This window comes from Ostrea edulis, chromosome 9 (assembly GCF_947568905.1).
Source record: "Ostrea edulis chromosome 9, xbOstEdul1.1, whole genome shotgun sequence".
In the NCBI taxonomy this organism is placed as follows: Eukaryota; Metazoa; Mollusca; class Bivalvia; order Ostreida; family Ostreidae; genus Ostrea; species Ostrea edulis.
In genome coordinates, this window is record NC_079172.1 from 23,502,825 (window position 1) to 23,523,745 (window position 20,921).

At 38.2% G+C, this 20,921-nt stretch overlaps 2 protein-coding genes across 2 annotated transcripts in view; both read left to right on the forward strand.

Moving 5' to 3' along the window:
• Window positions 1-645: 645 nt before the first annotated feature.
• LOC130050482 (keratin-associated protein 16-1-like) lies at window positions 646-1,362 on the forward strand. Its single transcript, XM_056150672.1, has one exon. The coding sequence runs from the start codon at window positions 646-648 to the stop codon at window positions 1,360-1,362; it is 717 nt and encodes a 238-aa protein (XP_056006647.1).
• An 8,582-nt stretch (window positions 1,363-9,944) lies between these two features.
• LOC125660282 (uncharacterized) overlaps window positions 9,945-20,921 on the forward strand; it is a 53,682-nt gene continuing 42,705 nt past the window's right edge. The window contains exons 1-4 of the mRNA XM_048892105.2: window positions 9,945-10,066; window positions 13,365-13,551; window positions 13,726-13,869; window positions 19,344-20,108. Coding sequence (XP_048748062.2) covers window positions 9,947-10,066; window positions 13,365-13,551; window positions 13,726-13,869; window positions 19,344-20,108 — 1,216 coding nt within the window. The 5' untranslated portion in view covers window positions 9,945-9,946. The remainder of the gene's footprint in view (window positions 10,067-13,364; window positions 13,552-13,725; window positions 13,870-19,343; window positions 20,109-20,921) is intronic.

Here is a 20,921-nt window from a genome sequence, read left to right on the forward strand (position 1 = left end):
GATGAATGATTGTTTTGCAATTCTCAAAGAAAATGAACACGTTTTAATTACGATTCCTGAATTTAGATAAACTACTTGGATTCTAATTAAGTATTACAGACTTGGACAGAGCTCGGTACATTTAAAACGGACATCATCCAGCTGCTAGTAGACCTGTGTAGTTTGTTACTGACCATATGACTGAAATATATCCTCTTCTTTTTTTCTTTCTATGTTTTGTTGTTGCAGTTTTGTGATATATTTTGTCAAAATTCACGACAATAGGTGAAGAGACTTCACTACAATGATAGTTCTTTTCTCTTCACGCTTTTGTCTATATTTCCTTAAAGCAATGGCAAAGATTTGAGCATATTGGTTTATAAACCGTGAGGCAGGGTTTGTCTAAATTACCGGATCATAAAGCTTTTGGTAGATTCTATACTTTTTCTACAAACATATATTAAAGTAAGCCAATGCAAATAAATTAACTTACTAATATTTTCTCTTCAATTCTGTCCTCCGTAGAACAGTTGTTAGATTTAACTGAATATACATTTGTTGAGAAGGGGAGGCGCTCTCCAGTGGTTCCTAATTGCTGTTTCTCCAGCTGTGTCTATTATACACCCTGTCCAATGCTGCTGCTATGTCTGTTATACGTCCTGTCCAATGCTGGTGTTATGTCTGTTATACACCCTGTCCAATGCTGCTGTGTCTGTTATACACCCTGTCCAATGCTGCTGCTATGTCTGTTATACGTCCTGTCCAATGCTGCTGTGTCTGTTATACACCCTGTCCAATGCTGCTGCTATGTTTGTTATACGTCCTGTCCAATGCTGCTGTTGTCTGTTATACACCCTGTCCAATGCTGCTGTGTTTGTTATACACCCTGTCCAATGCTGCTATTGTGTCTGTTATACACCCTGTTCAATGTTGGTGTTGTGTCTGTTATACACCCTGTCCAATGCTGCTGCTATGTCTGTTATACGTCCTATCCAATGCTGCTGTTGTGTCTTTATACACCCTGTCCAATGCTGCTGCTGTGTCTGTTATACACCCTGTCCAATGCTGCCGTTGTGTCTGTTATACGTCCTGTCCAATGCTGCTGCTGTGTCTGTTATACACCCTGTCCAATGCTGCTGTTGTGTCTGTTATACACCCTGTCCAATGCTGCTGTTGTGTCTGTTATACGTCCTGTCCAATGCTGCTGTGTCTGTTATACGTCCTGTCCAATGCTGCTGTTGTGTTTGCTATACACCCTGTCCAATGCTGCTGTTGTGTCTCTTATACGTCCTGTCCAATGCTGCTGTGTCTCTTATACGTCCTGTCCAATGCTGCTGTGTCTGTTATACGTCCTGTCCAATGCTGCTGCTGTGTCTGTTGTAAGCTCTGTCTAATGTTGCTGTGTCTGTTGTAAGCTCTGTCTAATGTTGCTGTGTCTGTTGTGAGCTCTGTCTAATGTTGCTGTGTCTGTTGTAAGCTCTGTCTAATGTTGCTGTATCTGTTGTAAGCCCTGTCTAATGCTGATATGTCTGTTATACGTCCTGTCCAATGTTGCTGTGTCTGTTATAAGCTCTGTCTAATGTTGCTGTGTCTGTTGTAAGCTCTGTCTAATGCTGATGTGTCTGATATACGTCCTGTCCAATGTTGCTGTGTCTGTTATAAGCCCTGTCTAATGTTGCTATGTCTGTTATAAGCTCTGTCTAATGTTGCTGTGTCTGTTGTAAGCTCTGTCTAATGTTGCTTTGTCTGTTATACGTCCTGTCCAATGCTGCTGCTGTGTCTGTTGTAAGCTCTGTCTAATGTTGCTGTGTCTGTTATAAGCCCTGTCTAATGTTGCTGTGTCTGTTGTAAGCTCTGTCTAATGTTGCTGTATCTGTTATAAGCTCTGTCTAATGTTGTTGTGTCTGTTGTAAGCTCTGTCTAATGTTGCTGTGTCTGCTATAAGCTCTGTCTAATGTTGCTGTGTCTGTTGTAAGCTCTGTCTAATGTTGCTGTGTCTGTTGTAAGCTCTGTATAATGCTGTTGTGTCTGTTATACGTCCTGTCTAATGTTGCTGTGTCTGTTATAAGCTCTGTCTAATGTTGCTGTGTCTGTTATAATCTCTGTCTAATGTTGCTGTGTCTGTTATAAGCTCTGTCTAATATTGCTTTGTCTGTTATACGTCCTGTCCAATGCTGCTGCTGTGTCTGTTGTAAGCTCTGTCTAATGGTGCTGTGTCTGTTATAAGCCCTGTCTAATGTTGCTGTGTCTGTTGTAAGCTCTGTCTAATGTTGCTGTGTCTGTTATAAGCTCTGTCTAATGTTGCTGTGTCTGTTATAAGCTCTGTCTAATATTGCTGTGTCTGTTATAAGCTCTGTCTAATGTTGCTGTGTCTGTTATACGTCCTGTCTAATGTTGCTGTGTCTGTTATAAGCCCTGTCTAATGTTGCTGTGTCTGTTGTAAGCTCTGTATAATGCTGTTGTGTCTGTTATACGTCCTGTCCAATGCTACTGTGTCTGTTATAGACCTGTCCAATGCTGTTGCTGTGTCTGTTGTAAGCTCTATCTAATGTTGTTGTGTCTGTTATAAGCTCTGTCTAATGTTGCTGTGTCTGTTGTAAGCTCTGTATAATGCTGTTGTGTCTGTTATACGTCCTGTCTAATGTTGCTGTGTCTGTTATAAGTTCTGTCTAATGTTGCTGTGTCTGTTATAATCTCTGTCTAATGTTGCTGTGTCTGTTATAAGCCCTGTATAATGTTGCTGTGTCTGTTATACATCCTGTCTAATGTTGCTGTGTCTGTTATAATCTCTGTCTAATGTTGTTGTGTCTGTTATAATCTCTGTCTAATGTTGTTGTGTCTGTTATAATCTCTGTCTAATGTTGCTGTGTCTGTTATAATCTCTGTCTAATGTTGTTGTGTCTGTTATAAGCCCTGTATAATGTTGCTGTGTCTGTTATACATCCTGTCTAATGTTGCTGTGTCTGTTGTAAGCTCTGTATAATGCTGTTGTGTCTGTTATAAGCCCTGTCTAATGTTGCTATGTCTGTTATAAGCTCTGTCTAATGTTGCTGTGTCTGTTGTAAGCTCTGTCTAATGTTGCTTTGTCTGTTATACGTCCTGTCCAATGCTGCTGCTGTGTCTGTTGTAAGCTCTGTCTAATGGTGCTGTGTCTGTTATAAGCCCTGTCTAATGTTGCTGTGTCTGTTGTAAGCTCTGTCTAATGTTGCTGTATCTGTTATAAGCTCTGTCTAATGTTGTTGTGTCTGTTGTAAGCTCTGTCTAATGTTGCTGTGTCTGCTATAAGCTCTGTCTAATGTTGCTGTGTCTGTTGTAAGCTCTGTCTAATGTTGCTGTGTCTGTTGTAAGCTCTGTATAATGCTGTTGTGTCTGTTATACGTCCTGTCTAATGTTGCTGTGTCTGTTATAAGCTCTGTCTAATGTTGCTGTGTCTGTTATAATCTCTGTCTAATGTTGCTGTGTCTGTTATAAGCTCTGTCTAATATTGCTTTGTCTGTTATACGTCCTGTCCAATGCTGCTGCTGTGTCTGTTGTAAGCTCTGTCTAATGGTGCTGTGTCTGTTATAAGCCCTGTCTAATGTTGCTGTGTCTGTTGTAAGCTCTGTCTAATGTTGCTGTGTCTGTTATAAGCTCTGTCTAATGTTGCTGTGTCTGTTATAAGCTCTGTCTAATATTGCTGTGTCTGTTATAAGCTCTGTCTAATGTTGCTGTGTCTGTTATACGTCCTGTCTAATGTTGCTGTGTCTGTTATAAGCCCTGTCTAATGTTGCTGTGTCTGTTGTAAGCTCTGTATAATGCTGTTGTGTCTGTTATACGTCCTGTCCAATGCTACTGTGTCTGTTATAGACCTGTCCAATGCTGTTGCTGTGTCTGTTGTAAGCTCTATCTAATGTTGTTGTGTCTGTTATAAGCTCTGTCTAATGTTGCTGTGTCTGTTGTAAGCTCTGTATAATGCTGTTGTGTCTGTTATACGTCCTGTCTAATGTTGCTGTGTCTGTTATAAGTTCTGTCTAATGTTGCTGTGTCTGTTATAATCTCTGTCTAATGTTGCTGTGTCTGTTATAAGCCCTGTATAATGTTGCTGTGTCTGTTATACATCCTGTCTAATGTTGCTGTGTCTGTTATAATCTCTGTCTAATGTTGTTGTGTCTGTTATAATCTCTGTCTAATGTTGTTGTGTCTGTTATAATCTCTGTCTAATGTTGCTGTGTCTGTTATAATCTCTGTCTAATGTTGTTGTGTCTGTTATAAGCCCTGTATAATGTTGCTGTGTCTGTTATACATCCTGTCTAATGTTGCTGTGTCTGTTGTAAGCTCTGTCTAATGTTGCTGTGTCTGTTATAAGCTCTGTCTAATATTGCTTTGTCTGTTATACGTCCTGTCCAATGCTGCTGCTGTGTCTGTTGTAAGCTCTGTCTAATGGTGCTGTGTCTGTTATAAGCCCTGTCTAATGTTGCTGTGTCTGTTGTAAGCTCTGTCTAATGTTGCTGTGTCTGTTATAAGCTCTGTCTAATGTTGCTGTGTCTGTTATAAGCTCTGTCTAATATTGCTGTGTCTGTTATAAGCTCTGTCTAATGTTGCTGTGTCTGTTATACGTCCTGTCTAATGTTGCTGTGTCTGTTATAAGCCCTGTCTAATGTTGCTGTGTCTGTTGTAAGCTCTGTATAATGCTGTTGTGTCTGTTATACGTCCTGTCCAATGCTACTGTGTCTGTTATAGACCTGTCCAATGCTGTTGCTGTGTCTGTTGTAAGCTCTATCTAATGTTGTTGTGTCTGTTATAAGCTCTGTCTAATGTTGCTGTGTCTGTTGTAAGCTCTGTATAATGCTGTTGTGTCTGTTATACGTCCTGTCTAATGTTGCTGTGTCTGTTATAAGTTCTGTCTAATGTTGCTGTGTCTGTTATAATCTCTGTCTAATGTTGCTGTGTCTGTTATAAGCCCTGTATAATGTTGCTGTGTCTGTTATACATCCTGTCTAATGTTGCTGTGTCTGTTATAATCTCTGTCTAATGTTGTTGTGTCTGTTATAATCTCTGTCTAATGTTGTTGTGTCTGTTATAATCTCTGTCTAATGTTGCTGTGTCTGTTATAATCTCTGTCTAATGTTGTTGTGTCTGTTATAAGCCCTGTATAATGTTGCTGTGTCTGTTATACATCCTGTCTAATGTTGCTGTGTCTGTTGTAAGCTCTGTATAATGCTGTTGTGTCTGTTATAAGCCCTGTCTAATGTTGCTATGTCTGTTATAAGCTCTGTCTAATGTTGCTGTGTCTGTTGTAAGCTCTGTCTAATGTTGCTTTGTCTGTTATACGTCCTGTCCAATGCTGCTGCTGTGTCTGTTGTAAGCTCTGTCTAATGGTGCTGTGTCTGTTATAAGCCCTGTCTAATGTTGCTGTGTCTGTTGTAAGCTCTGTCTAATGTTGCTGTATCTGTTATAAGCTCTGTCTAATGTTGTTGTGTCTGTTGTAAGCTCTGTCTAATGTTGCTGTGTCTGCTATAAGCTCTGTCTAATGTTGCTGTGTCTGTTGTAAGCTCTGTCTAATGTTGCTGTGTCTGTTGTAAGCTCTGTATAATGCTGTTGTGTCTGTTATACGTCCTGTCTAATGTTGCTGTGTCTGTTATAAGCTCTGTCTAATGTTGCTGTGTCTGTTATAATCTCTGTCTAATGTTGCTGTGTCTGTTATAAGCTCTGTCTAATATTGCTTTGTCTGTTATACGTCCTGTCCAATGCTGCTGCTGTGTCTGTTGTAAGCTCTGTCTAATGGTGCTGTGTCTGTTATAAGCCCTGTCTAATGTTGCTGTGTCTGTTGTAAGCTCTGTCTAATGTTGCTGTGTCTGTTATAAGCTCTGTCTAATGTTGCTGTGTCTGTTATAAGCTCTGTCTAATATTGCTGTGTCTGTTATAAGCTCTGTCTAATGTTGCTGTGTCTGTTATACGTCCTGTCTAATGTTGCTGTGTCTGTTATAAGCCCTGTCTAATGTTGCTGTGTCTGTTGTAAGCTCTGTATAATGCTGTTGTGTCTGTTATACGTCCTGTCCAATGCTACTGTGTCTGTTATAGACCTGTCCAATGCTGTTGCTGTGTCTGTTGTAAGCTCTATCTAATGTTGTTGTGTCTGTTATAAGCTCTGTCTAATGTTGCTGTGTCTGTTGTAAGCTCTGTATAATGCTGTTGTGTCTGTTATACGTCCTGTCTAATGTTGCTGTGTCTGTTATAAGTTCTGTCTAATGTTGCTGTGTCTGTTATAATCTCTGTCTAATGTTGCTGTGTCTGTTATAAGCCCTGTATAATGTTGCTGTGTCTGTTATACATCCTGTCTAATGTTGCTGTGTCTGTTATAATCTCTGTCTAATGTTGTTGTGTCTGTTATAATCTCTGTCTAATGTTGTTGTGTCTGTTATAATCTCTGTCTAATGTTGCTGTGTCTGTTATAATCTCTGTCTAATGTTGTTGTGTCTGTTATAAGCCCTGTATAATGTTGCTGTGTCTGTTATACATCCTGTCTAATGTTGCTGTGTCTGTTGTAAGCTCTGTATAATGCTGTTGTGTCTGTTATAAGCCCTGTCTAATGTTGCTATGTCTGTTATAAGCTCTGTCTAATGTTGCTGTGTCTGTTGTAAGCTCTGTCTAATGTTGCTTTGTCTGTTATACGTCCTGTCCAATGCTGCTGCTGTGTCTGTTGTAAGCTCTGTCTAATGGTGCTGTGTCTGTTATAAGCCCTGTCTAATGTTGCTGTGTCTGTTGTAAGCTCTGTCTAATGTTGCTGTATCTGTTATAAGCTCTGTCTAATGTTGTTGTGTCTGTTGTAAGCTCTGTCTAATGTTGCTGTGTCTGCTATAAGCTCTGTCTAATGTTGCTGTGTCTGTTGTAAGCTCTGTCTAATGTTGCTGTGTCTGTTGTAAGCTCTGTATAATGCTGTTGTGTCTGTTATACGTCCTGTCTAATGTTGCTGTGTCTGTTATAAGCTCTGTCTAATGTTGCTGTGTCTGTTATAATCTCTGTCTAATGTTGCTGTGTCTGTTATAAGCTCTGTCTAATATTGCTTTGTCTGTTATACGTCCTGTCCAATGCTGCTGCTGTGTCTGTTGTAAGCTCTGTCTAATGGTGCTGTGTCTGTTATAAGCCCTGTCTAATGTTGCTGTGTCTGTTGTAAGCTCTGTCTAATGTTGCTGTGTCTGTTATAAGCTCTGTCTAATGTTGCTGTGTCTGTTATAAGCTCTGTCTAATATTGCTGTGTCTGTTATAAGCTCTGTCTAATGTTGCTGTGTCTGTTATACGTCCTGTCTAATGTTGCTGTGTCTGTTATAAGCCCTGTCTAATGTTGCTGTGTCTGTTGTAAGCTCTGTATAATGCTGTTGTGTCTGTTATACGTCCTGTCCAATGCTACTGTGTCTGTTATAGACCTGTCCAATGCTGTTGCTGTGTCTGTTGTAAGCTCTATCTAATGTTGTTGTGTCTGTTATAAGCTCTGTCTAATGTTGCTGTGTCTGTTGTAAGCTCTGTATAATGCTGTTGTGTCTGTTATACGTCCTGTCTAATGTTGCTGTGTCTGTTATAAGTTCTGTCTAATGTTGCTGTGTCTGTTATAATCTCTGTCTAATGTTGCTGTGTCTGTTATAAGCCCTGTATAATGTTGCTGTGTCTGTTATACATCCTGTCTAATGTTGCTGTGTCTGTTATAATCTCTGTCTAATGTTGTTGTGTCTGTTATAATCTCTGTCTAATGTTGTTGTGTCTGTTATAATCTCTGTCTAATGTTGCTGTGTCTGTTATAATCTCTGTCTAATGTTGTTGTGTCTGTTATAAGCCCTGTATAATGTTGCTGTGTCTGTTATACATCCTGTCTAATGTTGCTGTGTCTGTTGTAAGCTCTGTATAATGCTGTTGTGTCTGTTATAAGCCCTGTCTAATGTTGCTGTGTCTGTTATAATCTCTGTCTAATGTTGTTGTGTCTGTTATAAGCCCTGTATAATGTTGCTGTGTCTGTTATACATCCTGTCTAATGTTGCTGTGTCTGTTATACATCCTGTCTAATGTTGCTGTGTCTGTTATACATCCTGTCTAATGTTGCTGTGTCTGTTATAAGCTCTATCTAATGTTGCTGTGTCTGTTATACATCCTGTCTAATGTTGCTGTGTCTGTTGTAAGCTCTGTATAATGCTGTTGTGTCTGTTATAAGCCCTGTCTAATGTTGCTGTGTCTGTTATAAGCCCTGTCTAATGTTGCTGTGTCTGTTATAAGTTCTGTCTAATGTTGCTTTGTCTGTTATACGTCCTGTCCAATGCTGCTCATCAACACTATACTCCAATCAACTCATCAAATTTATATATCAGAAAATAATATCAATACAAACTTTAATTGTCAATATGAACAATGAATTAATAGTTTATATATAATGATGAAGTTTCAATTCCTCTGAACTCTCTGGGTGTTACACCTCCCATTACATTTGTATGACTTTCTAACAGCCTTCTTAAGTGTGTAAATGGCGTTCAGTCTTGAAGGCATGTAAATGTATTGTTATCTAATGATCACGACTATGTGAATTTCTCACCTATGTATATCTATAGTGACGGAACGATGATCTCCAATAGTTGAAATATATTTAAAACAATTGAGGTCTTGATATATGACCCCTAAACCATACAAATATAATGTAAATAATCTTGCTGCCTGTCAATATGCATTGAGTATTTTGATGGGCAGGTGCCCAGGGGTCATCCCAACCCCGATCGTTTTTTAATTATTCAAATATCTTTAAAATGGTTGAGATTCCAACCCATAAAACAAATATATTCTTGCTACACATGACACAGTGCACTGAGCACCAGCTCTTTCTTTGTCGTTTTCCCCACTCCAGTTGTCCCTCAAGGTGAAAAAAGATTCGAAAACTTATTGCACATCTAAAGGACAACACCTATCATTTCCCAAATGATGATTTGGCTACTGCATAAAATGCAAGAGAAGTTTTAGGAAACGTTTTTTTTTAATATAGAAAAACGCTATTTTATGAACTCCCAATTGGCCCCCAGGGTGAAAATGAAAATTCTGAAACCTTATTGCCCATCTACAGGACACCACCAATCATCTTCGAAAATATCATTTGGCTATTGCGTAAAATGTATAAGGAGTCCTGGGAACCTTTTTTTTTTTTTTTTAAATCTTATATAAAATGTTTATTTTCCCCCGATTATTTGCCCCCAGGGTAAAACTGAAAATACCGAAACCTTACTGCCCATCTACAGGATTTGAGGAAAAGGAACGTGTGAAAGACGGACCAGGGTAACCCAAAAGTTTTTTAGAAAGTGCGGGTATAACAATGTCAGTATGAATACAGAACTGTGCATACTTGATATAATCTAACGGATCAGAATTCTGATAGAAATGAGAGTAGAACGTAAATATAAGAAACAAATTTCAGTTTTGAGAATACATGAGGCATGAGCTGCGACGCCTCACAACGACATATTTTTCATGATGTGCCAACTCACTCCCTGAAGCGGCGTGAAGCGTCACAGTCCATGTTCTCGTGTATTTCATTCCTTAAGTATGTAGATACCTAACGATTTATACGCAGTTGTAGTGTACATCTTTGATACAAATTGATCATTGTACACCATGCGTTGTTAAAGAGACACTACAGCTCATTTTCCACATTTTAATCAAGTGGTTTTTAAAACACGTATTGATTAAAATCCTATCGATACAGACAATCTAGAGCAATTTGACTGAATCAATTTGCTCACAAATGTGCTTTGAAGATCATCTGGAATTCAAAGGTTTCTTCATACTGACTCGGACTTTTAAATGCTTTGTTTACATCATGTGGTTTTGAATGACAGGTGTTGTGAATACCCCTTAGGGGGTCGACACTTGCCTTTCAAGTATGAAATTATTCCTTGCTTCCTATGATTAGTAATTATAAATCATTATTTTAACAGAAACTCTTCCATGTTCCTATTGACCAATGGTTTTAAACAAACATGTGACATGTTCAGATAAAATAACGCTTGCTTTTAGAGCAGTGTCTTCGTTAGTTCCAGTAGCAGGTTTAGAGGGACCAGGACTCCTCTTTTCGCCACAAATTGTGAGTAAAACTCCAGATCATTTTGGCACCCAAAAAGGCTAAATATTTTGGCTAATACTTGAATTTTATATGCCCCCCCCCCCTTCGGAAATCCTGGATCTGCCACTAAGTCCTGGGTGCGTTTCTCCTAGTTCTTGGTTTTCCAACGGTCATACTGATCCCTGCGTAAATTTTAGTTCACGTATGAGTTCTATTTCATTTTATTTTTACCTCTTTCCTCGCATAATGTCTCAAAATTCTCGGTCTATCCACACACTTTCTCTCACTGGACAACATGCTGCACTGTTTACCGCCCATGCGCAGATTCAATGTTTTTTGTATAGGCAATCAAAAGGTATTAATTTTTAAGTTAAAACGAGATTTTTCAACTTAGCGTAAATGTTATTTTCGCAACATTTAAGAAAGCGCTGGGAAAATTATCATTTCAGGATTTTTGCGCAAAATTAGTTGTGTTATCACTTTAATGAAAAATAATTATAATGTTTTGCGCTGACCGCTTGACATTTGTTGAAATCATCTCTATAAACACATTGGTGTTTGAAATTTGAAATTAAATTTCATTAGAACCGCAAACACATATACTACAAATATAAAATGATATTGGCAATCGTTTCTAATAGCAATAACATCTTCAAGTAATATGATTACATAATAATACACATGAGAGAGAGAGAGAGAGAGAGAGAGAGAGAGAGAGAGAGAGAGAGAGAAATCCCAGTTATGATTCCATGTGTAATTTAAAAAACCCTTTTGGAACGGCATTTAAATATTGGTATAGTCCTATAAATGACTGTGACTAATCAAACTTCCAAAATCTTTAATCGGACCCAAGGTCACCAACTGCCTTAAAAACAAGATCACGGTAGGTATCTTTTTAACGAGTTTTTCATTGTCTTTGTCGCAAATGAAAGGGTCATAAGTAAAAATTGCATTCATTGATCATTAATCGACACACAAGCATGAAAGCGGCTTAGAATGGAGTGAAATAATGAATGACCTACAACGTCTCACCAGAGAGGTCTTTCACACCGACATCCTCCCAGCCGATTACCGAGATAAAAACCTTACGTCAACTCCGTTACTGCATTTCGTGAGTATCTTTCGAAAGTCTGAGGGTCAACCAACTGCAGGTCTTGTTTGTTGTGTTTTTGCGACATGTGATTGTTTGTGATTAGTGTACAAATAAAACTGCGCAGTACAACCCAAGGTAAGAACGCATTTAGCAATACTTCGCTACAACGTTTACTCTTGACAAAATGGTTCGCGTAGAAACTTTTGTGCAACGTCCTGTATGCGTGCATTTTCGCGCCGTTTTTAATCATCTGTGATCATGCGATGACTTTATTTCGTTATGTACGTTTATTATTTCAAGAATTGTATTTTTTTTTCAACGGAATTTCATTCAAAAGTACATTTTTTAAAAATAAAAGTGTAACATATTCACATATGATCCCAAAGTAAAAAGGATGAGTCTAAATTTATTAGTACAAGACTCCTGACACAATTTTACGTATCTTTTGTTTTCCATCAGAAATAACCTAAGACAAGCTAATCCCAATAAATGAGAGAAAAACATCTGTTATCTGACCACTTTCAACAACATTGTTGACTCACTGCCCGCTGTCCTGCCGTGGCCAGAGTTAATGAGCTCTGGCTACTGACCTCACAAGTTCCTTTCACTGAAGTTCTCTTCTCAGATACATATTCTTCAATATAAAGTAGTATCAGATCATACTAGTTGAAACTGGTTCCTAATATGTACACAGTACACCAAGTGATTCTGACAGTGAGGAAAATACACAAAACACAGCGAGGTACGTTTTATTTGATTCTCTTTCATTGATTAGTTTTCATCGTGTATATAAGATGTTAGATATTTACCAAAACATTGGATTTAATCGTTAAGATGTGACTGAAATACACTCCTCCTCAGAAGGCAGTTCTATTGAACAGAAATCCCAGCTGTAAGCAGAAGCAGCTGAATTATTGAATTGCATAAAAGTAAGAAGAAAGTCCAATTGTTTGATTAGACTGTTTTATAAGTCATATGCAGTGGCGGATCCAGGATTTACGAAAGGGGTGGGGGCGCATGTGAGAGTTAAGTATTAGGTAAAATAATCGGCCATCTTGGGTGCCAGATATGGCGTGATCATTTATATATGCTAGCTATGTCTTGTAAAAAAAAATAGGAGGCTCTAAATCCGCCACTGATATGGAAAATGGGGAACGCAATATATGATAATCAGGATTCCCATCAGTAATTTCAATTTAATACAATTATTTTCAATATGAATTACCGGTATTTTAATTTTCGAAACTTTATAATCGTCAACGAAATAAAATGGCATATTGTACTCAAATAAAAGCACATTAAATAATGCTGTTGTGTATTTGATGTACACAATATTTTATTTCATCAATAATAAACATATACAATTCAAACTCTTCAAGTTAGATTTTCATCTCTGAAGTTTTCACACTGTATATAGACATATTGCATACTAATAAATTGTGATATGGTTTTGGAAATATGTATCGTGATACATGTTTGAATATCAGTGAAGCGCACGAAATCGAGAAATGACTGAGGAAATGACTGTGGTAGAGGTACATGTCTGTTTGAAATGAAGGGTGTAATTCACTATAGATCTCTATCTATATTGTAAAACAGTACAAATATGACCTATAAAAGCAACCGTTCCCTATATAATTTATGTGGGTTTTTTTTAATTAGCACTTGGAATGAACTTTCAAGTGTTGGACGCAATTTGTCCAAAATCAATACAGTTAATTAGTGAGAGGGCCAAAGGTTAGTATTGAAGTCCATGGGGAATGAGTTGGTACTCTTTTTCTTATCTCAGCTCCCTACTGCAGTGTAATACAACTGACCAAATGGAAACACCTGTGTAGTGGTGTCAACAACGTACATCACTCAATATGCATATCTTCTTATGGCTCTCTCTTTTTAAACGCACACACACACTCTCTCTCTCTCTCTCTCTCTCTCTCTCTCTCTCTCTCATGGATTTTAATAGAACTAATCATTGACCATGCCTTTAACCAAACACAATAAATAATTTATTCGTCCTTGTGTTGTGATTGAGCGTGTATTGTGATGTGCGTGCGATTTGTCAAGAATTTAACAATGTAGGAACTTTTGTAATACACAGCAGACTTAAGATTTGTGCTCGCGGTCAGCTAGTTGCACAGCGATAATTGGCTCTGATTTTCTTCTATATATTGGGTGTGATGAAGGAGAGAGGTCATTATTTTCATAGAGAAAACAACCTTGTTTCAGATGCGGGACATAGACAGTGGTTGGGCCTGGATGGTGATGATAGCGGCGTTCGGCTCTCAATTCGTTACAGCCGTTCTAAGCTATGGAGTCGGTGTGTTTCATAACGCATTTCTGAATGAATTTCAAGGAGATTTTACCATCACGTCTCTAGTGGGATCGGTCTTTGCAAGTCTTCTAAGTCTTTTAGGTAAATTTCAGAAGAGAGAGAGAGAGAGAGAGAGAGAGAGAGAGAGAGAGAGAGAGAGAGAGAGAACTTTGTCGAATGTATGGATGTAACAATGTTATGATTTTGAATAGTAAGAAGTAAGCTGAAATTTGAACTGCATTCATAAAATGTATTTTATGTATTCACATTTAATAGGACCCGTTGTGAGTTTCGTCATCAACAAATGGAATTGCAGGGTTGCTGGAATGCTATCCGGGATTTGTTTATTTACAGGCCTGTGTTCAAGCTACTTTGCTCCTAATCTAATCTTCCTGTTATTCACCTTCGGAATTGTAGCAGGTGAGAGGTTATGTTATTTCTCTTTCGAAAATATGTCCTTCAGCTAGTTCCATTTGAAAATTAAACATTCGGGATAAGGCACGACTAGAACACACACTTTTCAAGATCCTTGACAAGCTTTTATATGTTGAATAAATCAAAGTTTGGGACCAAGACTGTGTTTCATACATTTGCAAAATTGTTTCAATAAAGCATGATTTCAAAAATATAATTGCTTCAGTTTTACTATGTAAAAGAAGTAATTAATGTGCATCTCGTGTATATATAAGTTCTTGCGTACGGATGGGAAAAAGAATTCATATACAAAATTCCAAAAATGCATGCAACAAAACCTTGATACATAATGTAAACACTGACGGAAAAATCTATACGGGTTTTGTGGACTTCTCACGTGTGAAATCTACATTACCTGGACCTTTCACAGAGTTAATCAAAGCGTAAATGGATTCGGAAACACCAAGGAAATACCAATAATCGAAGCGTAAATGGATCCGGAAACACCAAGGAAATACCAATAATCGAAGCGTAAATGAATCCGGAAACACCAAGGAAATACCAATAATCGAAGAGTACATGGTTCAGTGAAGAACGGTAATTGACTAACGCAATGTGAATAAAAACGATTCCAGAATGTTATAAAACTCGATATTGACTTCAATTATAAGAAACATAAAGTCACATTCGAATAACAAAATAATGAATTCAGTTTGTTTGGGACAACAGCGCACCCCCATTCTGATTTTGGAACATTCCAGAATAAGACAACGTCACGTCAATTAACAAAAACCATCAATTAACAACAACCATACTGTCGTCTAATACTGTCATCTGATACTGTCATCTGATACTGTCGTCTGATGTTGTCGTCTGATACTGTCATCTGATACTGTCGTCTGATATTATTCAACTGACAACAACCATACTGTCATCTGATACTGTCGTCTGATACTATCGTCTGATACTGTCGTCTGGTGTTGTCATCCGATACTGTCGTCTGATGTTGTCATCTGATACTGTCGTCAGATACTGTCATCTGATACTGTCGTCTGATACTGTCATCCGATACTGTCGTCTGATGTTGTCATCTGATATTGTCGTCCGATACTATCGTCTAATATTGTCGTCTTATACTATCGTCTGATATTGTCATTTGATATTGTCGTCCGATACTGTCGTCTGATATTGTCATCTGATATTATTCAACTGACAACAACTATTTTGTCGTCTGATATTGTCGTCTAATACTATCGTCTGATATTGTCGTCTGATGTTGTCATCTAATATTATCGTCCGATACTGTCGTCTGATGTTGTCATCTGATATTGTCGTCCGATACTATCGTCTAATATTGTCGTCTTATACTATCGTCTAATACTGTCGTCTGATACTATCGTCTGATATTGTCGTCCGATACTATCGTCTGATATTGTCGTCTTATTCTATCGTCTGATATTGTCGTCTTATACTATCGTCTGATATTGTCATCTGATATTATTTAACTGACAACAACCATACTGTCGTCTGATGTTGTCGTCTTATACTATCGTATGATACTGTCGTCTGATACTATCATCTAATACTGTCTGATACTGTTCAAAGACGAGTCTTGATTTTCTGTAAACCTAAGAGGCGTAATCAGAAAGTTCATTGACTAGCGTCGTGGTAAAAATGAGTGTAATCCACAGGCGAAATTCCTAGAACGCGAGAAAAATTCTAGTTTTTAACAGAATATCAACAAATATTAACCTAAAGATAATGTCCTTTTATTGTATTTTAGCAGAAGAAAATTTCCGTACGTTTTAAAGGATGTTATGGTACATGTAGTCTATGAAGACGTTTTCTAATTACATGTATATAGTCTGATTTGCCCCCCCCCCCCCCCATCTAAAAAAGATATCAAACAAATGTCAATCTTGATGTTGCAAATACATGTATCTGGTTTTGATCGAGACATGTGGCTCATGATTCTATCATTATGACAATGTCCAAGGCAAACACAAATGGTTACCAAATTTGTGACGCCATGTTCTTGAAGTGGAAAATATTCTACTGTACTTTTATAATCTGAAGTCTCTGGTTATTTCAACGTTAATATAACCAAATTCCAGAGAAAACATATTATTGTTTGAATTTCAAACCATTTCATGGCTATTGTCAGACCTAGTCTCTTTCAAACATACATATAAACGATGGCGGGGGACAAACGTTCCCTTTGAATGTAATACATATTTGTGTTGTAGACAGGAAAATGCCAAAAGGAAATATGCCAGAAATCAAGGGAGTAACAACATATGCCATGATCAGTTGTCTTTTGAAGCATGAGACATGGATGATTTTGGTTAAGGTGTCTGAGGTGCAAAATGCTGTCAAATTGGATTCAAACCGACGCCCCACATTGCTTGACGTGGAATTGAAGTTCCCCCGATGAGGTACCATAACAATGCTAGACAGCCCTTTGATATGGTTCAGTGTTTAAATCATAAGTATTCCGACATCAAAACTAAAATAAAGCTGTTACACGTGACACGGATCGAAGAGGCTTGACGACATCAAATTATAACCGGAGTTTGTGTCGATTCTCTGCGTCGGTTACACCACTGACATAGTTTTAAGGTTATGGTGGTAATCCACTGACATCTTAATAACTCATCATAAACAAATGTTATCCTACACTGATTCGTGTGATTCTGAGCATGCTCGCTCAGACCGATGCTCTAAGATGATTCAAGTTAAAAGTGGTGTTGACTACAAGGGCAACCAGCACATCGCTTGGTGTTTGAGCTATCAGAACAAAACATGACATGTCCAACCGAGTGTATTCAGTGATCAAGAAGTTCGACTGACTTTAACATCACAGACAATGATCACTGGTCGGAATATTCGTCTGTGACGTGAATCCGTCAGAAAAGGCGTTATCCTTCAGGAAACCAAATGTAAACGTGTGAGAATCACAGGAGAGCAATGCATTGCTGTGAAGAGCTTAGGCAGGTACCATCATCTCATTTCTCGGGCTAGAATGATACTCTGTCATTGGATAAAAAGAGTCACGTGCTTGCCGTCTAAACTTCTGTAGACGGTGAGTAAAAACGATTTAGACGGTAACATGGCGTCCGGAACGTCGTTTTAATGTTAACATAAAAATGTTTTGGTCCTCAACAAAACAAGCACTTACTAGGTTTGTTACCGACTGTTTATGGAAATATGTCGGGTTACTAAAGTCCATAGAAGGTGATGCATCACGTTCTATGGATTTTAACAATCCACCATATTTCCGTAGTCAGTCAGTAACGAACATGATAAGTAATATTCTCAGGCAGATTGCAAAGGATATTGTCACATGTATTTCTGAAATTAGCCTTTCCATTTGCGGGATATGCACATACTTGTTTAGTTACACCATGTTGTAGTAGAGATTGTTTGATTATATATTGTTTAACGACCCACTCGAGAATTTTTCACTCATATGGAGACGTCACCATTACCGGTGAAGGGCTACAAAATTTAGGCTTATGCTCGATGAGACCGCAAAAAGACCATAAGCGCCGAACATAGGCCTAAATTGAATTGAATTTAATTATCGTGCCACACCTGCTGTGACATATGGCTTCGGTTTTGGCGGTCTCATCCAAAGCACCGCCCCATTTAGTCGCCTCTTACGACAAGCAAGGGGTACCTAGGACATATTTCAACACGGATCCCCACGGGACTTGTAGTGGAGAAGATTTCTCAAAACATTAATTTTTTAGCATCGCCCCAGAACCATAACCCCTGATCGAAGATCCATTAATTTTATAATTTTGAAAACGTTCCTCATTTTATTACTACACGTATGTACTGAGTTTGGTTGATGTCCAGGATGTAATGAAAAAATGAGATGATGAAAAAGTGAAGATAACCCTCAGTGATCATTCTCATGACTCCTTTAACGAATACGAAATTAAGAGTAGGGCAAACATGGACCCCTGGACACACCAGAGGTGGGATCGGGTGTCTAGGAGATGTAAGTTTCCCTTGTTGACCGGTCACATCCGCCATAATTTTGGTAAAGTTATCCTTGCTCATAATGGTTATGCACTCACCAAGTTTTCTGCTAGTTCTGATTGTCTGCTAGATTTCCCGTTTCAACCTACTCTCTCAGGTCTAGGGGATATAGTGACCATGAAATTCACAATTGTAATTTCTTCTAACCCAAAGATGCCCTATACCTTTGATGAGAAATGTTCATGTACTTTCAGAAAAAGTTTTATTATATTCAAATGTTAACACAAGACGGACAACTACCCCTTAAAATAGGCCACCAGAGTGAATAGGTGACCTAACAAAACAACTATCGCTCAATACGGGACTTTCGAGATACGGATCCACTCTGACTTTTATCGCACATTGAACGAAATTTGTAGGACATGTCACTTCCGGATTACAATAACAACTAAGTAATCAAGCATGGGATGCTTCATTTGCTATAAAATTCCTGCATTCAAATGCTCTCTTAGAAAGTAACGAATCACTACGACCATTTTATAGGAAAATGTATTTGATTAAATTATGTGAGTTGGCGAGGGAAATAAATCTAGGGAAGGTATTGAGAATATTGGTAAAACTTGACGCCTTGCATCCTATGATACGTGTCTAAATGCGTATTTTTCACTCCATCTAATTTACACCCAGGTACTAAGCACCGATAGTGACTTGGATCGTCATCGTTAGACAACGCATAGCTCTTTACGGACCGTCTGCTAGCGAAACACCATTTGTATCAATGTCAAATTTGCCCTACAATTGGTTATTATCACGTGACCGTGGTGTATAAACGTCAAATATAATCGGTCGTTCCGGCACATCCCGAAACTTCCGTATCCCATGATCCCTGACTTTTATACATGTATTATATGTTATCAGAGTTTACTACGTAAAGAAGTGTGACGTCTTAAAGCAGTTTCAAATGACCCGTTACAAAATGTAATTTTCAAAGGATTGTCAGTTTTTAATTAACGGTTTAATGAATTGAAGATGGGACCTAAAATAATGCTTTTTTTATTATTACATCTGAAATTTTGTCGTTACAGCTGCATTGTATTACACTGTATAAAAGGCTCTTCAGATGCAATAAAATGGGATCAAATGATAATGATTGATTGTTTTACGTCCCGTCGAGAATTTTACACTCATATTGAGTATGTGAAGTACCGCTTAGACCTTTGCGTAGTACTCGGGGTCGTAGCAGTGAGGGTCCTTTAACGTGCCAACATCTGGCGCGACACGGGACCTCTGTTTTTAAGGTCATATTCAAAAGACCCGTGATTCTCACTTCTAAATGTTTCAGCGAAGGAGCAACCACTACCTATATTAATTAACGTCTTAGGTTTGACGCGGTCATGCCCCGGTCTCAAACGAGTCCTAAAAATGGAACAACCAATACAAACCACGCTGCATCAATCAATCCCTTAATAAAACGATTTTTTTATTACCAATAGGAAGTGGACTTGGCTTCAGTGCGATTACAGCTGTTATCGTGGTGGGATATTCATTTGAGAAATATCGTGGAATCGCCGTTGGTGTGAACGTGGCTGGTGCGGGTCTAGGAATGTTTGCCGCTGGTCCTTTCATCCAGTTTCTGATAGATCAGTATGGTCTTAGAGGAGCATTTCTGATCTTGGGAGCATTTGGAGGTCAAAATATTGTGTTTGGCGCTTTGATGCGACCGACTAAAGTGGAAATGGCGTACAAGATTTCCGGAAAGAATTCTTCAGAAAAGGGAGGAATGTGTAACTTCCACTGTGATATTCTGCGGGAAAAGTCCTTTCTCTGTATCTTAATGTCTTCATTCCTTTGGGGGATCCCATACGCAATATTATTCATTCATCTTCCACGGTTTTCCGTTATAAGTGGGGCCAGTGAAATGCAGGCGGCCTCGCTGATTACAGTGATAGGCCTCGGGAGCACTGTCAATAGAATCCTGGCAGGTTTAGTTTTAGGACCAGGAGGAATTGATCCTTTGCTTCTTAACTTCGGATTTCTTGGAATATTTGGTCTTACAACTGTCACTTTTCCATTTTATTGTACGAATTATGTTGGTCAAAATATTTATTCTTTTATTACTGGGATTTATAGCGGGGGGTTAATTGTTTTAATAAACCCTCTTTGTTTAGAATTGGTTGGTATCTCTCAACTTTCAACCGCTGTCGGATTGTATTTTACGTCGGCAGGGATAGCTTGTATATTAGGAGGACCGTTAGCAGGTAACAAAACAGAAGAGAAAATGCTTATAACAACAATGGGCATATTAATCAATCAATTTATTATTACAAACTTCGGATATATAAGGTTTACAGAACCAGAAACTGGCTAACATGAAAAGGTGAAGATAACGGACTTCTTTAAGGAATTGATACAAAATAGAAAGTTGGGCAAACAAGGAGTCCTGGATATACCAGAGGTGGGATCAGATGCATAGGAGGAGTAAGCATCCCCTGTCGACCAATCACACCCGCCGTGAACCCTATAAACGGAGTAATCCGTAGTTAGAATCAGTGTCCCAAGAACAGCCTAACAATTTCTATGAAACACTTCAGACAGCATTTTACCCAATGACAGGTTGTATTGGCAAACTAGATCGTTATAACGATCATATAATTTGCGAAATGCTTACTTTAAATGAGACTGTTGAAACGCCTGTAACATCAACTTGTTTGTCAGTAGCCTGCCTCGATTTAAAAACTGACCATATGCAGAACAATCTCTTGCGTATCGAATCAGTTGAGAGATATAAACACCATATGCAGGTGATAATGGAATATTGCTACATAAATATGGAAAAATGACGATGGAGAAGCTGAAATCATGTCATACAGTTGAGTTGTTAGTTTGCCGTTAATATCTACTTTCAATAAAATATCTAAGTACTATGTACAATAGATAATGCATGTTCAAAGTAATACATATCTAATGAACCCGGAGAACTATTGATTCTCCCCATTATCATTGCAATGAATTTACATATATACTATTCTTCTATATTTGAATTAAACAACATGTCAAATTTGAGAGTATTA